Source organism: Bos grunniens, chromosome 25 (assembly GCF_055505025.1).
Source record: "Bos grunniens cultivar Pamir isolate PY7600 chromosome 25, Bosgru_T2T1.0, whole genome shotgun sequence".
NCBI classification, from domain to species: Eukaryota; Metazoa; Chordata; class Mammalia; order Artiodactyla; family Bovidae; genus Bos; species Bos grunniens.
Genome location: NC_141189.1, coordinates 39090445 through 39113245, shown reverse-complemented (window position 1 = coordinate 39113245; position 22801 = coordinate 39090445). Strand labels below are relative to the sequence as shown.

The 22801-nt window shown below is 52.0% G+C and overlaps 1 protein-coding gene and 1 long non-coding RNA gene across 8 annotated transcripts in view; one reads left to right on the top strand and one right to left on the bottom strand.

Annotated features, from left to right (window-relative positions):
- Positions 1-676: 676 nt before the first annotated feature.
- Positions 677-19857, bottom strand: ZNF500 (zinc finger protein 500). Of its 3 annotated transcripts, XM_086375956.1 has the most exons (9): positions 19630-19678; positions 14485-14574; positions 11719-11934; positions 8133-8636; positions 6452-6635; positions 6189-6256; positions 5103-5211; positions 3390-3503; positions 677-2380 (listed from the first exon to the last, which is right to left on the bottom strand). In XM_086375956.1, exons 4-9 carry the CDS (start codon positions 8538-8540, stop codon positions 1755-1757), a joined length of 1509 nt encoding a protein of 502 aa, XP_086232082.1. In that variant the 5' UTR covers positions 8541-8636; positions 11719-11934; positions 14485-14574; positions 19630-19678; the 3' UTR covers positions 677-1754. The 3 variants fall into 3 exon arrangements, with proteins under 3 accessions (XP_086232082.1, XP_086232081.1, XP_086232080.1); XM_086375955.1 differs by lacking the exon at positions 14485-14574 and having other exon boundaries at positions 19630-19857; XM_086375954.1 differs by lacking the exons at positions 11719-11934; positions 14485-14574; positions 19630-19678 and adding an exon at positions 9238-9485.
- The window catches only part of LOC147345488 (uncharacterized), a 19015-nt gene continuing 5785 nt past the window's right edge, over positions 9572-22801 (top strand). The window contains exons 1-2 of one of the 5 annotated variants that reach the window (XR_015154829.1): positions 9576-9711; positions 14021-15823. This is a non-coding gene — a long non-coding RNA (uncharacterized LOC147345488). Of the gene's footprint in view, positions 9712-14020; positions 15824-22801 lie in introns of those variants that run through there. The other 4 variants (XR_015154828.1, XR_015154832.1, XR_015154831.1 and 1 more) reach the window with 4 other exon arrangements.

The following is a 22801-nucleotide window of genomic DNA, read 5'->3' as shown; positions in this document are numbered from 1 at the left end:
GGCACTGGGCACACAGCCTCCACCAGTCACTAGTTCTCAAGAGCAAGAACTACTGGGGCGGGGGTGGGGGTGGAGGCAGAAGGCCAGACTGTGCAGCAAGCAGAATCTTGGTTCCCCAACCAGGGATCAAACCTGTGCCCCCTGCAGTGAAAGCATGCAGTCTTAACCACTAGACTTCCAGGGAAGTCCTGCAATGGCTGTTTTTAAAATTCCATTTCCCCTACTCTCTCTACCCTTTTCAATGGCAGTAAGTTCACTCAAGATGTTTCCATAACAGTGACAGAAAACAAAATCTTTGTCCCAGGTTCAACTCTGCTAACTGCTGAAGCAGCAGGCCAGGAGGGTGAGGGCTGAGAGTGGGTCCTGCCCCTTGGACAAGGTGCTTCAAGCTCCCAGGTCTGAGTCTCCATCTAGAACGTGAAGTCCTGTTACAGGACAGAGAACGTCAGGGAACAGGCACTGGACTGGCCCAGCTCTCAGGCCTGGCAGAGGGCAGCTACCTCCAGCAGCAGACGGGATGTGAGAAGTGAGTCTGTGAGGGGCAGGTGGGTGGGCCGTTGGCGACACTGACGTGGCTGGATCTGAGTGGACGCTACGTGCCCCACAAGCTGGCCCAGAAGGGAGAGGCCATCCCTCAACTGGGTGGCCCCAGTGAACATGCAGGACAGAGCCCAGGTGCCAGGACAACTGACAGACGCTGTTTATTAAGGGAACAGAGGAGAGCAGCTCACACCCCCGGGGTGTGTGGGGTGTGTGGAAAAATAACAGTATGTCTAGTGATTGGATGGGACATCCTGAAACCCAGCGGTTTCAGAGCTGCCCCACCACTTCACTCATGACAACAGCAAATAAGGCCTCTTATTGTGCCACTCAGCCATGCGTGAGGCCACAGATGGGAACCGATCAGAGGCATGACCACATCAGAAAGACAAAGTGGCGCAACCAAGGCCAGCCTGCATCCTGGGACATGGCCACCTGGGCCGGACAACAGCAGCCCTGGCACCTCTCCTGGGGAAACCCCCAGACTGCCCGGCAAGCAGGGGAGGTTAGAAGGAAGGGTCCTCAGGGAAGCATTCCCGCATCAGCCGCCCATCCAATAGAACAGCCGTGGATCCAAGAGAACAGCCATGGATCTGTGAGGGGAACCCCCAACCACTGTGATGCTGGAGAACCCCCATGGGCTACACCTGGCAAGCGTGGCGAGGTTGGAAGGAAAGAGAAACCCTTGGAGGACGGGGACACGTAAAGCTGCAAGAGGCCACAGCCACCAAGGCTTCCCCCCAAGTGGGCTGAAGGGTGTCCCCCAAGTTAACAGTCAGAGCCTTAGCAGGGACCCCACTTGGAAACAGGTCCTTGTAGATGTAACGAGCTAAGATCAGGTCGTTCTGGACTGAGTGTGCCCTAAATCCAATGACAGCGCCCTTACAAGACAGGAGCACATGTGGAGACATGCAGAAGGGGATAGGGAGGTGGTGGCAGAGCCCTGTGGCCATAAGCCCGGAGGAGAGCGCAGACGGACCCCACCCAAGCCTCCTGAAGGAGCAGCCCGCAGGCACCTTGACTTCAGACTCTGGCCCCTGACCTGAGAATTCCTGCTGCCGTTAGGTGCTCCCCCGTGTGTGTTCTTCATGGCAGCCCCGGACCCTGATCCACCTGCAGCGGCTTCCTGCTCACACTGGGGCCACGGGAAGAGAGTCTGAAGACGCCCGGAGATGGACTCCGGGAATGAAACGACCCTGCAGCTCCCCGAATGATCAGGCCCAGGCCCCGGGCGTGTCCTGGAGCCCTGGGGGTCTGCGTGGCGGCTGCTCCCCACCATGTGTGCGCTGGTGCTTGCGGAGGTCAGTGCCCCGGCGGAAGCCCCTACCACAGGCTGGGCAGGTGTGGGGCTTCTCGCCCGTGTGTGTCCTGCGGTGTGCGCTGAAGTGCGAGCTGTTGTTGAAGCGCTTCCCGCACAGCTGGCACTGGTAGGGCCGCTCGCCCGTGTGCGTCCTGCGGTGGATGACCAGGCTGGAGCTCTGGCTGAAGCGCTTGCCGCACTCGGCGCAGGCGTAGGGCTTCTCACCCGTGTGCACCCGCTGGTGCGTGCTGCAGTTGGACCGGTCGCCGAAGCGCTTCCCGCACACCTGGCACTGGTAGGGCCGCTCGCCCGTGTGCGTGCGCTGGTGCTTGGTCAGGTGCGACGTCTTGCGGAAGGCCTTGCCACACTCGGGGCACGTGTGTGGCTTCCGGACCCCGAGGGGCCCCGCTCTGTCCTGAGGCCGCTGAGGTCTGGCCTGGCCGGGCCCCGGACCCAGATCTGGGAGTGCCTGGGCCCATGCTGTGCTCAGCGAGGCGTCCTCCCCAGAGTCCTCGCCATCCTCCAATCGCCTCCCACGCTCTGAGACAGAGAGAGCACAGTGGCTGAGGGCTCCATGGGGAGGGGAGGAGGGACAGGGACGCTTGGAGAAGGCGGGCAGGGGCGGGGCGGCCCATGTGAGGCAGATGATAGCAGTGCCTTCAAGTGCCCTTCCACACCTTCCTCGGGCACACAACACTCAGAGCTTGATTCCAGGAACTAAAATCACGGGCAGACACTCAGAAGCACACAGTAACTCATCAAGGCCTGTGAGATGGGGCTGTGACGGTCCCATCCACACTTGAGGATGTGGAAGCCCATGACTCAACAGGGGAGGGATAGGCCCCCCGAGAAACATCCACCCCCTGAACCCCCACCTGGGCCCCTCCTGTTTCCACAATGGCTCATCGGGGAAGCCAAGCGTGGGCTGGAGCTCACGTTCACCTTGTCTGTATAACTGAGACATGACAGAACCACAGCCCTGGCCTTTGGGGAGAGCTTTTACAGAGAACTGAGTCTGGCAGCTCCTCAGATGGTCACACCAAGTGACCATATGACTGCAATTCCACCCACAGTGTAGGCCCCGGAGAGCGAGCTCTGCTGGCCGGGCGACACTCGGCCCCTCATGTCTTCCCCGGGACCAGGCTCCCCGTCGCACCTGCGTGCAGCACACTGTCCCAGCTGAGCTGGGAGGACTCTCTCCTGCGACCCTGAGGGCGTGCCTCTCGAGCCCCTAAAGCCCCCGTCTCCCCTCGCCTTCCCTTCAGGCGGGGCTCAGTCCGTCTTTGCAAGGGAAGTTTCACACACACGCCCGTGTCTTTTTGTACCATCTGTGGCTGCTTTTGCACCAGGACGGTGGAGCTGAGGCATCGACTGCAAAGGAGACTGCATGGTCCCTAAAACCTGTTCACTTCTGGCCCTTTTTGGAAAAAGCCTGCCAACACTTGCTCTAAGCCCTTGAGCTTAAAGCCCACAGACACAGTCACCAAGGTCTCAGCCCAGGAGAAGGGAGATTTTCATCTGGGATCCCATCTCCTCGCAGATGCCTTACCTGAACTGGCTCCACCAGAGACCTCCCTTGGCCCCGAGGCTGCTTGAGCTGGGTCCCGCGGGTCTTCTCCTTGCCCCTGCAGGGCAGTCAGACAGGGCCCGGGCGTGGGGAGTCCTGCTCGTGGAGAAAGAGAAGAGAGGATGTGAGTGTGGCCGGGACGGAACATGGGACTGCAACAACCTCCTCCTCGTGAGGGCAAAGGGGTGTCAGGGGTGACCTGAGAACAAGCTCAATACCTTGAAAGACAGGGAGGCGCTCTGCTTCTGTGCAGACTAGCTGCTCGGAGAGGAGGAAGTGAGTGAGGAAACACGGCCAACGGCTCTCCCTGACTCTGGGAGGGAAACCAGGTGCCCTGAGGTGTCAGGGTGTCACCATAACCGAGGGAAAACGGCCAAGAGTTACAAAACACGCAGGAGGCAGACACCACAGAGGCAGAGAGAGGTGGGGCAGCAAGCTGCACACCCAGCAGGCCAGCGTTCTCGGCAATGGACAAGTTTCATCTCTACTCGTTGTGTACACAGTTAGTTTGGGAAAAGTGAGGATATAAATGAAAGTATTTGATCATTAATTTTCTGTGCCAACCCAGCCAGGCTATGGTGTCACCGTCTGGTTATATACCAAGCTAGCAAGCTTTTTTTTTTCCTGGCCATGGGGCTTGCAGGATCTTAGTTCCCCAACCAGGGACTGTTGGCAGTGAAAGCACAGAGCCCTAACCACATTGGCCACCAGAGAATTCCCTAAATACCAGTCTAGGTGTTGCTATGGAGATTATTTTGTAGACGTAATTAGTATCTATAATCAGATGACTACAAATAGAGCAGATTACCCTCCACACTGAGGGTGGGCCTCACCAAATCAGCTGAAGGCCTTTAGAGCAAAACTTGAGGTTTCCTGGAGAAGAAATTCTGCCTCCAGATGGCAGCCTAGAAGTCCTACCTGGGTTTCCAGCCAGCTGGCTTGCTGTACAAATTTCAGACTTGCCAGCCACCACAATCATGAGAGCCAATTCCTTAAAATAAATCTCTCCGTACACACACATCCTAATAGTTCTTTCTCTCTGGAGAACTCCAACTGATACAAAGCAGGGTCTCAACTCCTTTAGAAAACATCTCAGGAAGAAAACAAGTGTCAAGAGCAGCAGGGCAGCTGAGAAGGGACAGCATGGGGTGGGGAGGAAAGGCCGTGGACAGCCAGCGCCTGGTCAAGAGAAGCCCTGCCCACAGGGGCCAAGGGTGGCACAGAGGCTGAACTGACACTGGACAAGCCGTGTGGTGGAAGAGGAAAAGAAGGCACCCAGGGCGGCTCTGGGCATCTGCCTGAGACGGGGCAAGCGCTACGCTGCCCTCGATGCAGGCGGGGACCAACGGGACACCTGGTGGCCCTGGCAGTGCAGGCTGCATGCAGCGGCTGCTTAGCAGACTCGCCAGGGAGCAGCCCTGACTCACACAGCCATCCCCTGGGCACAAGGCCCACGAGTCCCTACTGTTCACAGCCTCTCCAGGGATTCTTCAGGCCACTAAAGTTTGAGAACTGCCAGAGCAGCTCCTAAAGGTGGCGGGAGCCAGGGAAAGTGCTGAACAGGGAGGTGGCCAGGGGCCTCGGGTTCTGGAGACCAACACACACCCCCAATAAGCCCAAAGGAAGTGGCACCCTCCCAGAGACTTGCCCACTCTGGGACACAGCACGGCGTCTGACAGCGTCTCCCCACGGCACCTGCATCCTCCAGCAGCACGTCGCAGCTGTGGTCCTGCTGAGCCAGGTCCAGGCAGCCCCACTCCTCCTGGGACAGGTACACGGCCACGTCCTCCAAGGTCACCGGCACCTGCGGGAACGCAGCTTGCTGACTCAATGCCCCTGCTCCTGCAGGCGGGGCCAGCCTGGTGGGCTCGCCCGTCCCCTCCTCTCGTGTGATGATGGAAGGTCCTGCTTCCCCCGCCTTTTTCCCTTCCCACCCTTTCCCTTTCTGCATGCTGTTATCCACTCCCTCCTCCGAAGCTCAGCTCAGGCACGGCTGGACCCTGCTTTTCAGGACACTGTCACCACTAAGCTCCGTGCCAGTGCCGCAGGGCCAGGGACCATGAACAGACATGCTGCGGGGAGCAGCTGCGTCTGCTGAGATCTCACCCACTGGAGCTGACACTATTCGGGTTCACAAGTTAGCCCGCCCTGCCTCAGCTCAAGCCAGCCCCAAGACCTGAATGGGGTGACCTGGGGACTTCAGGATGCCTCTAGGCCAGTGGTACCCAAGTCTAGCATGAGAGTTACCTGGAAGCACAATTAACACCCAAGCAAACAACATCCAGAAGAGGCAAATGCACAGAGAGACTGGGGGCTGCCAGGGGCTAAGGGAGAGGAAATGGAGAGTGACTGCTAATGGGTGGGGGGTATTTTGGGGAGGTGATTAAAATGTTCTAAAATGTGATTGTGTAAATATACTAAACACTGTATACTTTAAATGGGTAAATTGCATGGTATGTGAATTATATCTCAACAGAGCTGTTACTGAAACAAAGGAGATTAGGATGTCAGGCCAGGTCTGGGGGAAAATTCTCTAATTTTACCCTGATCCTAGGAGATTTTAACATACAGCTGGTTTGAAGCGGTTGCCCAAGCTTACCACTGGGACCGCAGAATCCTCCAGCACAAACCTGATATTCAGGTGGCATCTGAGAGCAGGTAAGACTTCCCAGGGGGTGAAAGTCTGCCTCAAAAACCCACAGACCTGACCACTTGAGAGAAGCGTGCCTGTAACAAGGGCGTGGGATGCACGGGGATGCTGCAGAGTGGGAAGCTGTTCACCTGGGACCAGGCTGAAAGGAAGGATGTGGCCAGGGCTGCTGTCTCCTGATGCTGTGAAGCTGCAGGGCCTGGGGAGAGAGTACAGAGTCACCCACCCGTGGCCACAGCAGCGAAGGCGGGACAGGTCCAGCCACCCCTCATGGACACTCACCTGCAGGGAGCCCGCCCAGCCCACAGGCACGCAGGTCTGACCAGCCACAGTCCTTCCCCTTTCCCTTCCTGGGTGCAAGGCTACACTTTCCTCGAGAGGGGCAGCTACTCACCCCTGTTTGGCCAGAGCGAGGGGCCTCCTCTTGGCCTGTGGCTCAGCTGGGCTAGGGGCGGCTGGCTGGAGTGCTGAGCCCGTTCCCCCAGGGACAGCTCCTCTGGCTGGGCTTCCACCTGGTGTTTTGAGAACCACTCCTCTGTCCCATGGGACAGCGTGTCATTAGGGAGTAACTCTGGATCCTACAACAGACAGAGATCTGCCCACCAGCTCCCAGGAGGCTGGGGGTGCCCACAGGTGCCCCACCCTTCATCGTGGGCACCCTGGTCCCAGGCTCTGCCTCATCACTGGGCCGCCTTGTTCAGTCTGACGGCCTCTGCAACCATCCATGTGCTGCCCTTCAGCCAGCCCCCAGGGAGAAGGCCAGTGACCCAGGAAGAGGTCAGGCTTCCAAGCTGGGGAAGGGGAGGCCTGCTCCACTCCTGAAACTCTGCATCTCGCTCCATCACACCGTAGCACACTCTCACCCTTCCTCCCTTCCGTGAGTGTTCCTGAAAGGACTGAGCCAGGAAGCCCCTAATCAGCTTTTGTCTTGGAAGTCTGAATTACTGCACTTGTTCCACTTCTTAAGGTCATCTCCAAGCCCTCTGGAACCATCTACCTCCTAATTCCAAGGAAGGTGAATCAGACGAACTTGGGTCTCAGAGTGCACTGACCTCCGTAACCGTACCAAGGACAAGAGATGTCCCTGGGGAACTGTGAAACAAGCACCAGGGACCCTATCCCAGGCTTAACATTTCACAGCTCTGTCACCCGGAGGTGACGGCGCACAGTGGCAGAGGAAAGCCCGTGCCAGGGACCCCAGGCGCCCAGGCTGCCAGGGGTCTGAGAAGGGCTCCTGGATTCCTGTTGGCCATCTCAAGGCAGGATTTGCTTATTGCATTCGACTCACCTTGTGGTCAGGGTTTGTTTTTTTTTTGGTGGTGGGGTGGGTGCTGCTCTCTTTTGACAGATGCAAAAGAACAGCAGTGTGCAGCCAATGGCACTGCCACGGGAAGAAAGGTGACCTGCGGAGTCTGCCAAGTATCTAGTCAGAAGGAATCAATCTGACCCAAGCAGAAGAGATTTGTAAGAGACTCCCCACTACTCCCCAAATTTGCTGAGGAGGAGGAGAGTGCTCAAGAGTGGTGCTCTCTGGAGAATGTTCCATGATGATGGAAGTGCCCCATATCTGTGCTATCCTTGTCCAGCAAGTAGCACTTGGCCACACGTGATGACTGAGCCTCTGGAAGGTGGTAAAGTACAACCTACAAATTTATTTTCTATTTTATTTAACTATGAGAAAAACCACACATGGTGGCTACTGTATTGAATGGTATGGCTCTGGAGACACTGGGGCTCCAACCAGGGCACCCATCAGCACCTGGTCTTTCTTCCCAGGGCTCCTCCCTCTTTGGGAATCTTTTCAACTCTCAAGGTCCAGCCTTAAAAGGCCTCCAGCCTCCCTCCCATCAAAACCTGTGTATGTTGGGATGGTGTTAAGGAACCGAACCATATAGCTCAGAAAGGGCGACTGGGACAACAGTGGTGAAACAACAGATGCATGCACACTAGCCACGGCTGGGAAACTGCAGCTACCTTCTTCAGTGTCAGCCCAGAGCCCATGGAACCTACAAATGCAGACCTCAGGAGCAGGGCCCCAATTCCTCACCTCAGGGCCCAAATGCCCCCCACCTCACCCGCGGCCTCTGCTTCCTGGGCTCCCGCTGCAGCCCTTCCACGAGGACCACGGCCTCCTCACCACTCTCTGGCTGCTGCTCCCGCACCCGGGCCTGGATCTCCCCCGGCAGCACCGTCAGGAACTGCTCCAGCACCAGCAGCTCCAGGATCTGCTCCTTGGTGCGCAGCTCGGGCCTCAGCCAGCGGCAGCAGAGCTCCCAGAGGCGGCTCAGGGCCTCCCGAGGTCCCGCCACCTCCTGGTAGCAGAACAGCCGGAAGAGCTGGCGGAAGGTTTCAGGGCTAGGGTCTTCCGCCTCCAGGGAGGGCTCCTCTTCCCAGCAGTAGTCGTCCTCCACTTTGACAACGAGGATATCACCCTCATCCTGCTCCAGGGGAGCCAGAGGCTGGGGGCCGGGAGAGGTCGCCATTGCTCCTGGCAGCCCTTGCCCTTTCTCCGGCCTGGAGATAACGCCTGTCTCTCCCTGCACCTCTGGCCAGACACTGGGAAAGATGTTTTCAGGTCTCTGTGGAGAGACAGTTAAACTCATATGGGGTGCAGCACAGAGGTTGGATAAGCGTCTGCGCCCATAAGCCCCTGCCCTGGCCCCAAGGCCAACTCCCCCTTATTGGCAAAAGAAAAAGTTAAAGTAGATCAACCTGTCTTCACGACTAACCCCATAATTCCCAGGAGAATTTCTTAATCTCTGGGTCTCAGTTCTTCAAGTGAAAGAGGAGGTTGCTGAGAGGACTAAACAGGATGTTTTAAAAGGGTTTTCTTTAACAGAGTTTGGAACGCGGTCAGAATTCGAGAAACGCTGTTTTCATTTTCACAGTTTGCCATTTTTGGACGAGGTCCTTTGAAAATGTAATGAGAATCTGGGACCTCTCTGCCCAGGCGGGCTTAGATTGCATCCCAACCTGAACCCGGATTTCGGGCTCCACGAGCCCCACCACAGCCCCTCTCCCTCCAGTGTCTTGACAGGGTCAGGGCTCCCTGGCCGACCCGCTTTCCCGTCTCGCCCCTTCAGCAAGAGGGACAGCTAAGACAGAGGCCGAACACGAACCACGCTCCATCAAGCGCCGCGGACAGAGAGGCTCGAGCGGGGACCCTGCGTCCGCACTCACCGACAGCGCTGCGACTCGTGGGGAGCTAGCGGCGAGCCGGTGCTGCGGGGTGGAACCGGAGTGGAACAGTGGGTACGGAGGTCTAGGCGGTCCAGAAACTAGGACCAGCATCCGTGCATCACAGACCCAGACGCTCAGAAGCGACCATTGGCTGAGCCGCGCGTCGAGCTGGAGAGCAAGGCCGCGAGGGGCGGCCACGGGAAGCATTATGGGTAACGTAGTCCTCGCTCGTTCCAGCTCGCTGTTGAATGGGAATGGGTCTTGGAGGGCGGGCCAAAGGGAGGCATTTTCGGTAACGCAGCCCTTTCACTATTGGCTGAACCGACTTGCACGCAAAGAAACGAACTACGTAGCGACTCTGCTCCGCGAGGTGGGACCCGCTCAGTTCAGAGAAACCTGGCGGTCGGCGGTCCACGGGGGTCGCAGAGTCGGAGACGACAGAACTGAACTCAGGCCCGGCGGGATGCACTGTGGGTAATGTAGTCCTCCCCCGGTTAAGCCACGCCCTGGGTTAGAATGGTCCTGCGAGGCGCTGTGGGCTTCCCTGGTAGCTCAGCTGGTCAAGAATCCGCCTGCAGTGCAGGGAACCCCGGTTCCTGGGTCCACTGGAGAAGGGATAGGCTATCCACTCCAGTAGGCATTGTAGGCGATAACAGCCCTGCACCTTCAGTGCGCATGTGTGAGTGCTCCAGAGGCTACCCACCTACTTGGCCATCCTCCCAGCTTTCGTTCTACCACTGCCCCCGACCTGAGAAAGTCTCGAGGTGGAGGGGACCCTGGAAATTTACTGTTTTACTTACACAGTACAATGTATATGCCAGGCTCTGTTCTAAATGCTTTGTAATTATTAAATCGGTTCCTCTTTGAAACAAAGGTGGTTTTATTATCCCTGTTTTATAAGGTCAGTAAACAGGTGCAGGGCTTCCCTGGTGGCAAGAACGGTAAAGAACCTGCTGCAATGCAGGGGACCTGGGTTTGATCCCTGGGTCGGGAAGATCCCCTGGAGGAGAAAATGGGAACCCACTCCAATATTCTTGCCTGGGAAAACCCAGACAGAGGAGCCTGGAGGGCTACAGTCCATGGGGTCGCCAAAGAGTTGGACACAACTTAGCCAACTTAGCAACTAAACAGCAACAACACACACAGGTGCAGAGGGTCAGTGACCTGCCCAAAGACACACACAACCAGTAGGTGCAGAGCTGGGGTGAGGCTGGAACTCAGGTATCTTAGTTCAACCCCAATTTTAGAGGCTGGAAGATGAAGACTGACAAAATTACTTGTTTGGTGCATCTTGGTTTTCAACTGCTTATTTCTTCATTTGTTAATTTGATCAACAAATATGTATTTATTGGGCTCTGCTCTGCAGGCACCATGAACAGGAGGTGAACTGGACAGTCACCTGTGTCCCTGTGGAGCTTGGAGGAGGGAAGTGTAGGCAGATAGGGAGCTCTGAGCAGGTAGAGGATCACGGTGAGGCTTGTGTGCCTGGCGGTGAGTAGTAAGAGCTCCATAAAATCATTGACTAACCACCAGACGACCCTGAGTCCTTCAGCACTGGCATCCCCAGGCCTAGCACCTTCCACTGGCTTCCTTCTTTCCATCCACTTCATTCTCACATTTTCCATTTTCGCTCACGTTCCACTTCCCCCGCTACAACCAACATCCATTTTTTCTTGTGAGTACGCAGGCAGAACAAGATGCTGGGCTGCCCACCCCCTGGCTTCTGGGGACCACCCCTGCATAGTGGGACGCCTCTTTAAGGGAAGACACCAGATTCAGAGCAGCCTCGTGGTGGGGCTTCAAGCAAGGCAGGACCACATGTGCTGCATTTTCCCCTTACAATCTTGGACTGCTGGTCAGGAAAGCCAGGCTCTTGGAGGGAACCAGAACCAAGGTGTGGGGCGGTCCAGAGCACTGGCACTCAGGCTGAGCACAAGCAGCCTGCCATTCTGTCAGCCTCAGCGGGGAGTGGAAAGGGGAAATTTGAACAAGTCACAGAGGTATGTAGCAGGGGAGGAAGAGAGAACAGGGAAAAGGAGCAGAACAGAAGAGACACGCTGGGCTCTGTCTGGAGGGGCAGACGGGTGGGGACACCACCATCCTCAACGTTGCCCCACACCTTCCAGTTTCTAATGGCCTCCTGCTTAGCTGCGGGGCCCTGGCCTTGTGTCTTGTATCATCTCCTCGGGGCCAGATACACACAAGTCAGCAAAGTCCATGTGGTGACCACGGCCTGACTGACATAGTCCTGGTCCTCTCTTCTCTGGGCAGTTTTCAGTGACTGCAGCCAACGGAGTTTTAAAGGATACATTTCTACTTTGCCCAGGATTTCTTTCTTAAATCTATTTTGAGGGGGACACACATTCACTCCATAACCAATGCACACCAGTACACCAGTATGAATTTGGACCTACACTGACATACACCCAAACCAGTGCTTCAGATCCTGGCTCTGCCACTTAGTAACTGGGTAAGCCTTACCTTTTACCTCATCTGTAAAATGGGGATTGTTATAGCTCCAGCTTCTGAGAGATGACAGATGGGATTCGATGAGATTGAGCTTGTAAAGGCCCTCTGATGATGTCTAGCATGTAACAGATGCTCCATAAACACCAGCTCATGACCTGCAACCATACTGGGATGAAGCTTGCAGGCCTCCAGATTTGTGGATCTCAGATACCTGGGGCCGTGGTGTTCCTGTAAGAGGTTCACAATTCATTAAAGTGCCAAGCACCATGTAGAGTCTAAAGGAAAAGTATTTATTGCTGCACATGTATCTATAATCACATATAACTATTTACACTTATAAATGTAGCTTGTTTTCATACCATTTATGGAGTTTACAAAACAGTTCGATTTAAAATGCGAGCCATAGGACTTCTCTTGTAGTCCAGTGGCTAAGACTCTGCCCTTCCAATGCAGGGGCCCTGGGTTCAGTTCCTGGTGGGGGAACTAGATCCCACATGCCACACCTAAGACCCAGCATAGCCGAATAAATAAATAGATATTAAAAATAAATAAATAAAATGGCAGCCTCACAGTCGTGGAAGCAGGCCAACAACACGTGAGGTACACACACGTGAAAGGTACACACGCCCTTCTCTGAAGACAGAGGGGGAGATCATCTTCCGACAGGTGGCACACAGTCCATTGTCACATACTGGGCACTGGTTCAGCTCAGACTTACTCCTACGACTTAATTATGGCTGGGAAGAGATGGTCTGTGACCCAGCTCTCTGTGGGTCTGAGTCATCTGTGCTAGCAATTTCCCAAAGCCCAAATAACTAAGGGCCAACAACTCAGTACAAGTCAAACAGTTTACCTAATCCTACTGAATTCTCTGAGTCGTCAGAGAACTACAGTTTTCAAAACTTGATACGTGATGGGCGTTTTTTTATGGGCTTCCCTGGTAGCTCAGATGGTAAAGAATCTGCATGCAATGCAGGAGACCCCAGTTTGATTCCTGGGTTGGGAAGATCCACTGGAGAAGGGATAGGATACCCACTGCAGTATTCCTGGGCTTCCCTGGTGGCTCAAACAGTAAAGAATTCACCTGCAATGCGGGAGACCTGGGGTCAATCCCTGGGCTGGGAGGATCCCCTGGAGAAGGGGATGGCTACCCACTCCAGTATTCTGACCTGGAGAATTCATGTACAGAGGAGCCTGCCAGGCTACAGTCCATAATTCAACTATATCAGACAGTCATCAGAGAACCACAGTTTTCCAAAACTGATATGTAATTAGTGTTTTGTTATACTTTTTCTAAGACCTTTGCAAGCTAACAATAAAACCTAAGGTTTTTTAAGTACTTCCTAAGTCCATGGAGCTCATGTTTTTACTTACTTAAATCCTCACAATGACAATCATGTAAACATCATTGTGACCCACATTTTAGTTAAGTAAACTGAGGCTCAGAGAGGTGCAGACCCCTGCCTAAGGCCACACAGCTAGGAAAGTGTAAGAGCCAAGACAAACTCGGGCAAGTGTGCTTCAGACTCTGCTCCTTAGAACACTCTTGTAAAGGTAAACTTGAATGCCACCCAGGTAATTGAAGCTTTGACTCAGAGTACATATGCAAGCTATTTCTTGGAAGACTCTAGTCTTGTCCCAAGATTCTCCTTTGAGCTGCCCAAGCAGGGCCCCTCTAGTTTTCTCAACACACTAAGTAGATCTGCTTAGCATATACTAATGGTAGAGGCTCAGTAACTATTTGCTGAGAAATCAAATAAATAAGTGGGTGGAATCTGTTCTTTAGACACTGAACTCTGTTGCCCAACCTCATCACCAACTTGATTCCAGGACTTCCCTGATAGTCCAGTGGTTAAGAATTTGCCTGCCAATGCAGGGGACACAGGTTCAAAACCTGGTCTGGTAAGGTTCCACATGCCGTGAGGCAACTAAGCCTGTGGGCTGCAACCACTAAACCCACGTGCCTGGAGCTGGTGCTTGGTACCAGAAACCACCGCGATGAGAATCCCTTGAGCTGCAATGAAGAGTAACCTTTGCTCGCCCCAACTAGAGAAAACCTGTGCCCAGCAACAAAGACCCAGCACAGCCAAAAATAAATAAAAATTTAAAAAGAAAAAAAAAAACCTTAATTCTGACAATAATATAAATGGGGGTTAATGGTACCTATTAAATGGGGGTTAATGGTACCTATTTCTTAGAGGATACTTACTATAATAGAATTAAATGACAGAATACATTAAAATATTTTGCCCTAGACTGAAACACAGGAGCACTCAGTGAACAGCAAATGTTTTGTTATTATCTTCATTAACAGGAAGGATGAAGAATAAGAGTGTGCTGTGCAATACTATGAAATCTCTCCTTGGAGTCTGGCTCTGTTTTGGTTCCATCGTGAAATTTTAGACACAAAAGAGGATTCATCAGTTAACAGGGAGGCTGCTGCTGCTGCTAAGTTGCTTCAGCTGTGTCTGACTCTTAGTGACCCCATGGACTGCAGCCCTCCAAGCTCCTCCATCCATGGGATTTTCCAGGCAAGAGTACTGGAATGGGGTGCCATTGCCTTCTCTGTAACAGGAAGGCAGGAGATACCATTTACACCTCAAACCACCGAGCATTTGAAAGTGTCTTTTCCCTGAAGTCAGCAAGTTAAATGAGAAGCAGATGAGTGACAACAGGTGTGCAAAGCATGAAGGATGCAAAGGATACAGATTCACGGAGAAAGGCTGGAGTCTGGAGGAAGGGACTCAAGGACCACCAGGCGTGCTTGGAAATCCTCACCCGTGGAGATGTAAAGTCAAGTCTGGAAAGTCTCCTGTTCAAGGTCGGCTCAGTTGTGGCTCAGGACAGGGTGATGATTCACATGCTTCTCTTGGGAAAAACACAGTGTTAGAATCTGCTGGGCTGCCATAACAGAATACCAGAGACAGGGGGCTTAATCAACAGACACTTATATCTCGCAGTTCTGGAGGCAGGAAGTCCAAGATTAAGGTGTCAGCAGATTTGGTTCCTGGTGAAGACTCTCCTCTTGGCTCATGGATGGTGCCTCCTCTGTGCCCTCACTTGGTAGGAAGAAAAGGTGCTCTCTCTCTTCTTTTCATATTAATTACCTCCTATAGACCCTGTCTAGTCAAGGCTATAGTTTTTCCTGTGGTCATGTATGGATGTGAGAGTTGGACTGTGAAGGCTGAGCGCCGAAGAATTGATGCTTTTGAACTGTGGTGTTGGAGAAGACTCTTGAGAGTCCCTTGGACTGCAAGGAGATCCAACCAGTCCATTCTAAAGGAGATCAGCCCTGGGATTTCTTTGGAGGGAATGATGCTAAAGCTGAAACTCCAGTACTTTGGCCACCTCATGCGAAGAGTTGACTCACTGGAAAAGACTCTGATGCTGGGAGGGATTGGGGGCAGGAGGAGAAGGGGACAACAGAGGATGAGATGGCTGGATGGCATCACTGACTCGATGGACGTGAGTCTGAGTGAACTCCGGGAGTTGGTGATGGACAGGGAGGCCTGGCGTGCTGTGATTCATGGGGTCGCAGAGTTGGACACGACTGAGCCACTGAACTGAACTGATAGACCCTGTCTCCAGATACAGTCATGTTAGGGCTGCAGTGTGAGTTCTGGGGGTCACAGTTCAGTCCATAACACACAGAACCCACAAAACCACCAGTCCCTGGAATGGCAAAAGTCCCCCTCAGACTATCACCCACTCTGGGCCCGGGGTCACCTGCTCAAATACCCACAAGGGTCAGAGAGGAAGGTAAAAACGGGTTTTTGACACAGATACTAAACATTCTGGAATATTCTTGCTTTCTACAAAGACAGGTGCTCTCTCCCATTTTTCTTTAAACACGTCCCTCTTGGGCTTTCTTCTGTATTACTGTGTGTGAGAGTGACTTGAGTGTGGAGAATTTCCCTCTACAAGAAACGTAACAGTGCCGGGTGACAGATGGAGCAGATACAAGGCCTCAGGAAGCAGTGGGAGACGCAGGCCCAACACTGCCTGCCAATTTGGTCACTTCCCAGAATCGAAATATTTGGATTTTTAGGTGAAAACTAACAAGTTTAAATGCAGACTCAAAATGGGATTAAATCCTGTGTGAGATAAACCAAACCCACTAACACATTTCTGGGCTGTTTCTGGCACAAAGATGTATAGGTAGACTTCATTTTATTGCATTTTATTGTGCTTTGCATACATTATGTTTTTTCCAAATTGAAGGTTTGTAAAAGGAAAGGAAGGAAAAGGGTTGTGAAGGAAACCCTGTATTGTCAGATGATGGTAGCATTTTTTAGCAATATTTTTCTAAATTAAGATATGTACATCTTTTAGACATACGCTATGGCATACTTATATGCAGAGTACATCATGAGAAACGCTGGGCTGGAAGAAGCACAAGCTGGAATCAAGATTGCTGGGAGAAATATCAATAACCTCAGATATGCAGATGACACCACCCTTACGGCAAAAGGTGAAGAAGAACTAAAGAGCCTCTTGATAAAAGTGAAAGAGGAGAGTGAAAAAGTTGGCCTAAAGCTCAACATTCAGAAAACGAAGATCATGGCATCTGGTCCCACCACTTCATGGGAAATAGATGGGGAAACAGTGGAAACAGTGTCAGACTTTATTTTTGGGGGCTCCAAAATCACTGCAGATGGTGATTGCAGCCACGAAATTAAAAGACGCTTACTCCTTGGAAGGAAAGTTATGACCAACCTAGATAGCATATTCAAAAGCAGAGATATTACTTTGCCAACAAAGGTCCATCTAGTCAAGGCTATGGTTTTTCCAGCGGTCATGTATGGATGTGAGTTGGACTATGAAAAAAGCTGAGCGCCGAAGAATTGATGCTTTTGAACTGTGGTGTTGGAGAAGACTCTTCAGAGTCCCCTGGACTGCAAGGAGATCCAACCAGTCAATCCTAAAGGAGATCAGTCCTGGGTGTTCATTGGAAGGACTGATGCTGAAGCTGAAACTCCAGTACTTTGGCCACCTCATGCAAAGAGTTGACTCATTGGAAAAGACCCTGATGCTGGGAGGGATTGGGGGCAGGAGGAGAAGAGGACGACAGAGGATGAGATGGCTGTGGATGGCAACACTAACTCGATGGACGTGAGTCTGAGTGAACTCTGGGAGTTGGTGATGGACAGGGAGGCCTGGCGTGCCACGATTCATGGTCACAAAGAGTCAGACACGACTGAACGACTGAACTGAACTGATTGCATACTTAATAGACTACAGTATAATATAAACCTGACTTTTATATGCACTGGAAAACCAAAAATTTATATGACTTACTTTATGGTGATAGCCTCTTTTTGCAGTGGTCTGGAACCAAACTGGCAGTATCTGCAAGGTATGCCTGTGTGTGTTAGTCGCTCAGTCATGTCCAACTCTGCAACCCCATGGACTGTAGCCCGCCAGGCTCCTCTGTTCATGGAATTCTCCAGGCAAGAATACTGGAGTGGGCAGCCACATTCCCTTCTCTAGGGGATCTTTTCAACCCAGGGACTGAACCTGTGTCTCCTGCATTGGAGGCAGATTCCTTGCCATCTGAGCCACCAGTAAGTCTATACACAGACAAAAAAATGATGCAGGTGATGATACTGCTTTGCAGAAAAACACACCAGGGGGAAGAGAAAGTCAATGCAGCTGCCCTTTTAGGTAGAAAATATTCAGACAAAGGACCATTCATTCATCTGGCCTCCACTTCAGGAAGGGAAGCCAGCACCTCCTTGGCTTCAGTATTTTCTCCAAAGGCTTCCTTAAAAGGGCAAGAGGCCGGAGCTAGGGAAGAGAAATAGAGGTAAAATGTCTAGCTTCCCTCCAAGAATCTGCTGCGGGCTGAAGCCAACCACAAAGAGGAAAGCCAGTCTGTGAGAGAGACTAACACACAGAGAGCCACAGCTGAGGAATGGAGCTTCTTAAGCCACTTCTAAGAAAAGAAATTATTGATGCCACTTGTTAGGGATCACTGCTATTACCGAGTCCAAGCTTGTACTGCTCGCCACACAACTGGCCAATAAATTGAGGCGAATTGTTGGGGCAAGAACAGCAACTTGATTCGAAAAGCTGGCAGACTGAGAAGATGGCAGACTTGTGTCCCGAATAACCACCTTGCCTTAGTTAGAATTGAGGCTTCATTTATACTAAAAAGGGGAGGGTGTAAAATCATACATTTCCTGGTTCTGGTCAGCCTCCTGAGCGGATGTGTTAATTTCTTGCAGTCATTCACACGTGGGTCTGGTAAGGATATTTCTAGTGAGCTAAACAAAGGTGCCTGTGTGCTTAGTCCTCAGTCATATCCAACTCTCTGTGACCCCATGGACTGTAGCCAGCCAGGCTCCTCTGTCCATGGGATTTTTCGGGCAAGAATACCACAGTGGGTTGCCATTTCCTCCTCCGGGGGAATCTTCTGGACCCAGGGATTGAACCAGCCTCTCTTGCATCTCCTGCATTGACATGGGGATTCTTTAACCACTGAGTTGCCTGGGAAGCCCTAAACAAAGCTATTTGAGCTTAATGCTCCTTACTTGGAAGGCAGCATTCCCAGAGATGGGTCATTATGGATAATTTAAGCTTATAGGCAACATCCCTAGATGCAGTCTAGCATCTCTAGACTGCAATAGACTACAAAGGTTCTTCCCTATTACGCTACAATGGAGAGAGAGATCAAGTCCAACTCCTAATACAAGGAAAGGTGGGAACTTACAGCCAAGGTGCAGGGCTGGGACTGAGGTTGGGGGGTGGGTGGTAGTGGATGGAAAATTAGTAAAAGGAAACGTAAGGAGTAAGAAGGGTTTCTTGCTGAAGGAAAGTCATGATGATGAGACATCACCTGGAGGATGCTGAAGGATAAGGAACCCAATTTATTTGGGGGAGGCGGGTGGTTCTGGCTAAAGTGGCCACAAGCAAACAATGAAGAAATAAACACGGAAGCCCAGAAATCAGGGCCTAGCTGAGAAGAGAGTTCAGAGGAGCCCAAGTAGAGTCAAGAAGAGACCCTTTGCCAACTGGTCCAGGGTAACCCGCCTCCCTATCCCTGACAGAGAAGACTGCTTTGGAGAAAAAAGTAACCTTTGGAGCAAAGTGGCCTCTGGAGACTCTCTTTTCCAAAGGCCGAAGTTGTTCAGGCTAAGCCTCTGAAAGAGATGTCAAGTGCTTTTGCCTACCCTCTGCCAGGGAGACAACGGCCTCCGGAGTCAAGACCCACCCTCCTCAAGAGCCCAACAACTTCCAACCCCAATTCCTTGTCCTGCCTGCTTCTTCTCCCCGATACAAGAATAATAAAGGCCACCAATTTCTCAGCACGGGGCAATACCCATTTCCACTGTTTGTTCCTAAGTTACTAACGCCAAAGGTGCTGTATCTCTATTTTACATGTTAAAAATAATAATAACCCTGAAGCTCCACGAGTTTTAGGTATAGAGCCCACGGAGGATAATATGGTTGTGAAGTGATAGCAATGAGACTGGAACACAAATTTTTCATTCCAGAACTCCAGTTCGTAAGTAAGTAAGTGAGTGAAGTCGCTCAGTCGTGTCCGACTCTTTGCGACCCCATGGACTGTAGCCTACCAGGCTCCTCTGTCCATGGGATTTTCCAGGCAATAGTACTGGAGTGGATAGCCATTTCCTTCTCCAGAGGATCCTCCCGATCCAGGGATCGAACCCGGGTCTCCCGCATTGTGGACAGACGTTTTACCGTCTGAGCCACCAGGGAAGTCATAAGTCCCGGGCTAATCCACTGTAGCCCGAAATAACAACGCTGACAACCTGAGACCTGACTCAGTTTACCACCCTTGACTCTGAACTCGCTCTGAGGCGCGGCCTGGACCTCACCGGCAAGAGAGGCCAGCAAGAGGAGGCACTCCAGGTTCGACTCCCGCCTCTGCCCTAACGGCTGCGACCGCACGGAACTCACCTCTGCCCTAACGGCTGCGCCCGGGAAGGAGCCGCAGCGCACAACTAAAGGAGACAGTACCTCGCTACACAGCGAAGGCCAGCGCGCCCGGTGCAGCAACTCAGACCCAAGGCTGGTGCCCGCGAGAAGCGGAAGTCGCGGACGCCGGAATCGGGGAGACAACTAGACTACATTTCCCAGAGTGCGCCGCGCGGCGCCGTTCAGGCAGATGCCGAGAGGGCTACCTGCGGCCGGGCGCGGGGTCGTGTTGCTTTAAGGGTCTTTCCTGGAGGTGACCCGGTGAGGGGCGGGCGAAAAGGGGCATCAGCCTCTGGGCGCCACATTGTCGTTGCCGGTCCCTTGCGTGCTCCTATTCTCCGTTTCCACATCTGTGAATGGGGGACATTAATTCGTTCAAAATCCTTTCATCCATTCATACATATATTTTTTAAAAGCCGCCAATTGAGCGATCCTATCCGCCAGCTCTGCTAGGCGCTGGGGTTTCGGCGGTGATGCTCAAGTGCTTTCTTTCATAAAACGTATATTCTACCAAGAAAAAGGTATACACTGGACAAATAATTGCCCAAATAATTGTTTAGTCACCTTTGGTAAATGCTGCCAAAGCAGTAGAGGAGAGGGGACCTGATCCTCTTAGGGTGAATGTGTCAGAGGGAAGGTAACTTAGAGTTAGCCTGGGGATTTGTGGGGAAAGGGCCCACACAGAAGGAACCGCAAGTGTGAAGATCCTGAGGACCGAGAGATCGGGGTGCATTTGCAAGACAGAAAGGAGACCAGTGTGGTCCCGGTGCAGGGCGCCAACCTTGGGAGACAAGGCTGAAGAGGTGGGACCAATCAGGGGTCTCTGGAAGGCTCCCAGGAGGATTGAATGTTATATCCCAAGAGCCAGGAGAAAGGAGTAGTTTGGGCTTTTAAGCAGGATAGTGTCCTGGTAGGAGAGGAAGCTTGGTGGAATACAGATGTCGGGGAGACCAGAGGGGATCAGTGAAACCAGCTGGAAGCTCCTGGGTCTGAAAGTGAAAGTGTTAGTCACTCCATCTGTCCAGCTCTTTTGAACCCCCATGGACTGTAGCCCACCAGGCTCCTCTGTCCACGGGATTCTCCAGGCAAGAATTCTGAGTGGGTAGCCATTCCCTTCTCCAGGGATCTTCCCGACCCAGGGATCGAACCCAGGTCTCCAATATTGGAGACAGATTCTTTACCTTCTGAACTATGAGGGAAGCCCTGAGGTCTGAAGTTGAAGTAATACTGGTGATGGTGGTAGTCACTCAGGGAGGGATCTGATCCAGATTCCTGAAGCAGAGTCCACAGGCCCCTGGAAGTGATTGGGTTGGGGTGAAGGAGGGAGAAGACAAGAATAACACATTAGTAAAATTAGGATAGTAACACCCGGGGTAGGTAAACTTGTGGTTTAAATATGCAATAGTCGGACACGACTGAGCAACTTCCCTTTCACTTTTCACTTTCATGCATTGGAGAAGGAAATGGCAACCCACTCCGGTGTTCTTGCCTGGAGAATCCCAGGGATGGTGAAGCCTGGTGGGCTGCCGTCTGTGGGGTCGCACAGAGTCGGATACGACTGAAGTGACTTAGCAGCAAAATGCCTAATACATAATAAAGGCTTGTGCTAAATCACTTCAGTCGTGTCCGATTCTGTGCCACCCTGTGGACTGTAGCCCACCAGGCTCCTCTGTTCATGGGATTCTCCAGGCATGAGTACTGGAGTGGGTTGCCATGCCTTCCTCCAGGGGATCTTCCCAACCCAAGGATTGAAACCATATCTCTTATGTCTCCTGCACTGTAGGTGGAGCCTTTACTGCTGAACCACTGGGGAAGCCCAATAAAGGCTTAATATATAGCTTAATACATTCTCATTTTTAAAATAATAAAGATTGCTTCTGTGTTTAGAACAATGTTTGTAATGATAAAAACCTGAAAACAGTCTCAGTGTCGATCAATAGAATGATGGATGGATAAATCTCACAGAGATTATGTTGAGCTAAAAAGCAAGTGACAGAATGAAATCATTTCCATGAATTATAAGAACACACAGAACGATGCTGTGTATGATTTAGGAATATATACACGTGTGGTATCCCTAAATGTATATTGGCCATGACTTAGTAATTAAACAACAACATAGGTGGTAGAGGGTAAAGAAAGGTGGAATTCAGGTAAACACCTAATTCAAGATGATGTTTATCCCTGGTGATGGGGCAGGGTCTGGAGAGAGATGTGGTAGGGAAAGAGTGCAGGTGGCATAAAATGCAAGTTTTTGTTTGCCTGTTTTTTTTTTATTTTTTTTATTTTAGCTCTGCTGAGCAAGCGGCTTGTGGAATCTCAGTTCCCCGACCAGGAATTGAACCCGGGCCGTGAAAGTGCTGAATCCTAACCACTAGGCCACCAGGGAAGCCCATATATGTGTACATATATCCCCTCTTTTTTGGATTTCCTTCCCATTTAGGTCACCACAGAGCACTGAGTGGCCCTCCCTGAGCCATTCAGTAGGTTCTCATTAGTTAGTCTATTTCATACATAGTGTCAATAGTGTATATATGTCAATCCCAATCTCCCAGTTCATCCCACCCACCCCACTTTCCCCCTTGGTAACCACCCACTCCAGTGTTCTTGCCTGGAGAATCCCAGGGACCGGGGAGCCTGGTGGGCTGCCGTCTACGGGGTCGCAGAGTCGGACACGACGGAAGCGACGCAGCAGCAGCGACCATACACTTGGTCTCTACCTCTCCGTCTCTTTCTGCTTCATCTTTCTAACTTCTTTCTAACTTCATCTGTGATTCCCTGTTTTTAAAAAGGCCCACTATTGTTAGTTATTGGGCTTCCCTGGTGGCTCAGTGGTTAAAAACAAAAAAATGTGCCTGTCACTGCAGGAGACCAGGGTTTGACCCCTGGGTTGGGAAGATCCCCTGGAGAAGGAAATGGCAACCAGCTCCAGTATTCTTGCCTGGGAAATCCCATGGATGAAGAGCCTGGTGGGCTACAGTCTGTGAGGTTGCAAATGAGTCAGACGTGACTTAGGGACTAAACAACAACATTGTTAGTTGATACGATGACTTTATCATTATGACATGGACCTGATTAGCATGCAGCACAACGGGAACCCCCCATGCCTATAAAATGGAACAAAGTATTCAGATAAATGGCCCTTATGGGACCT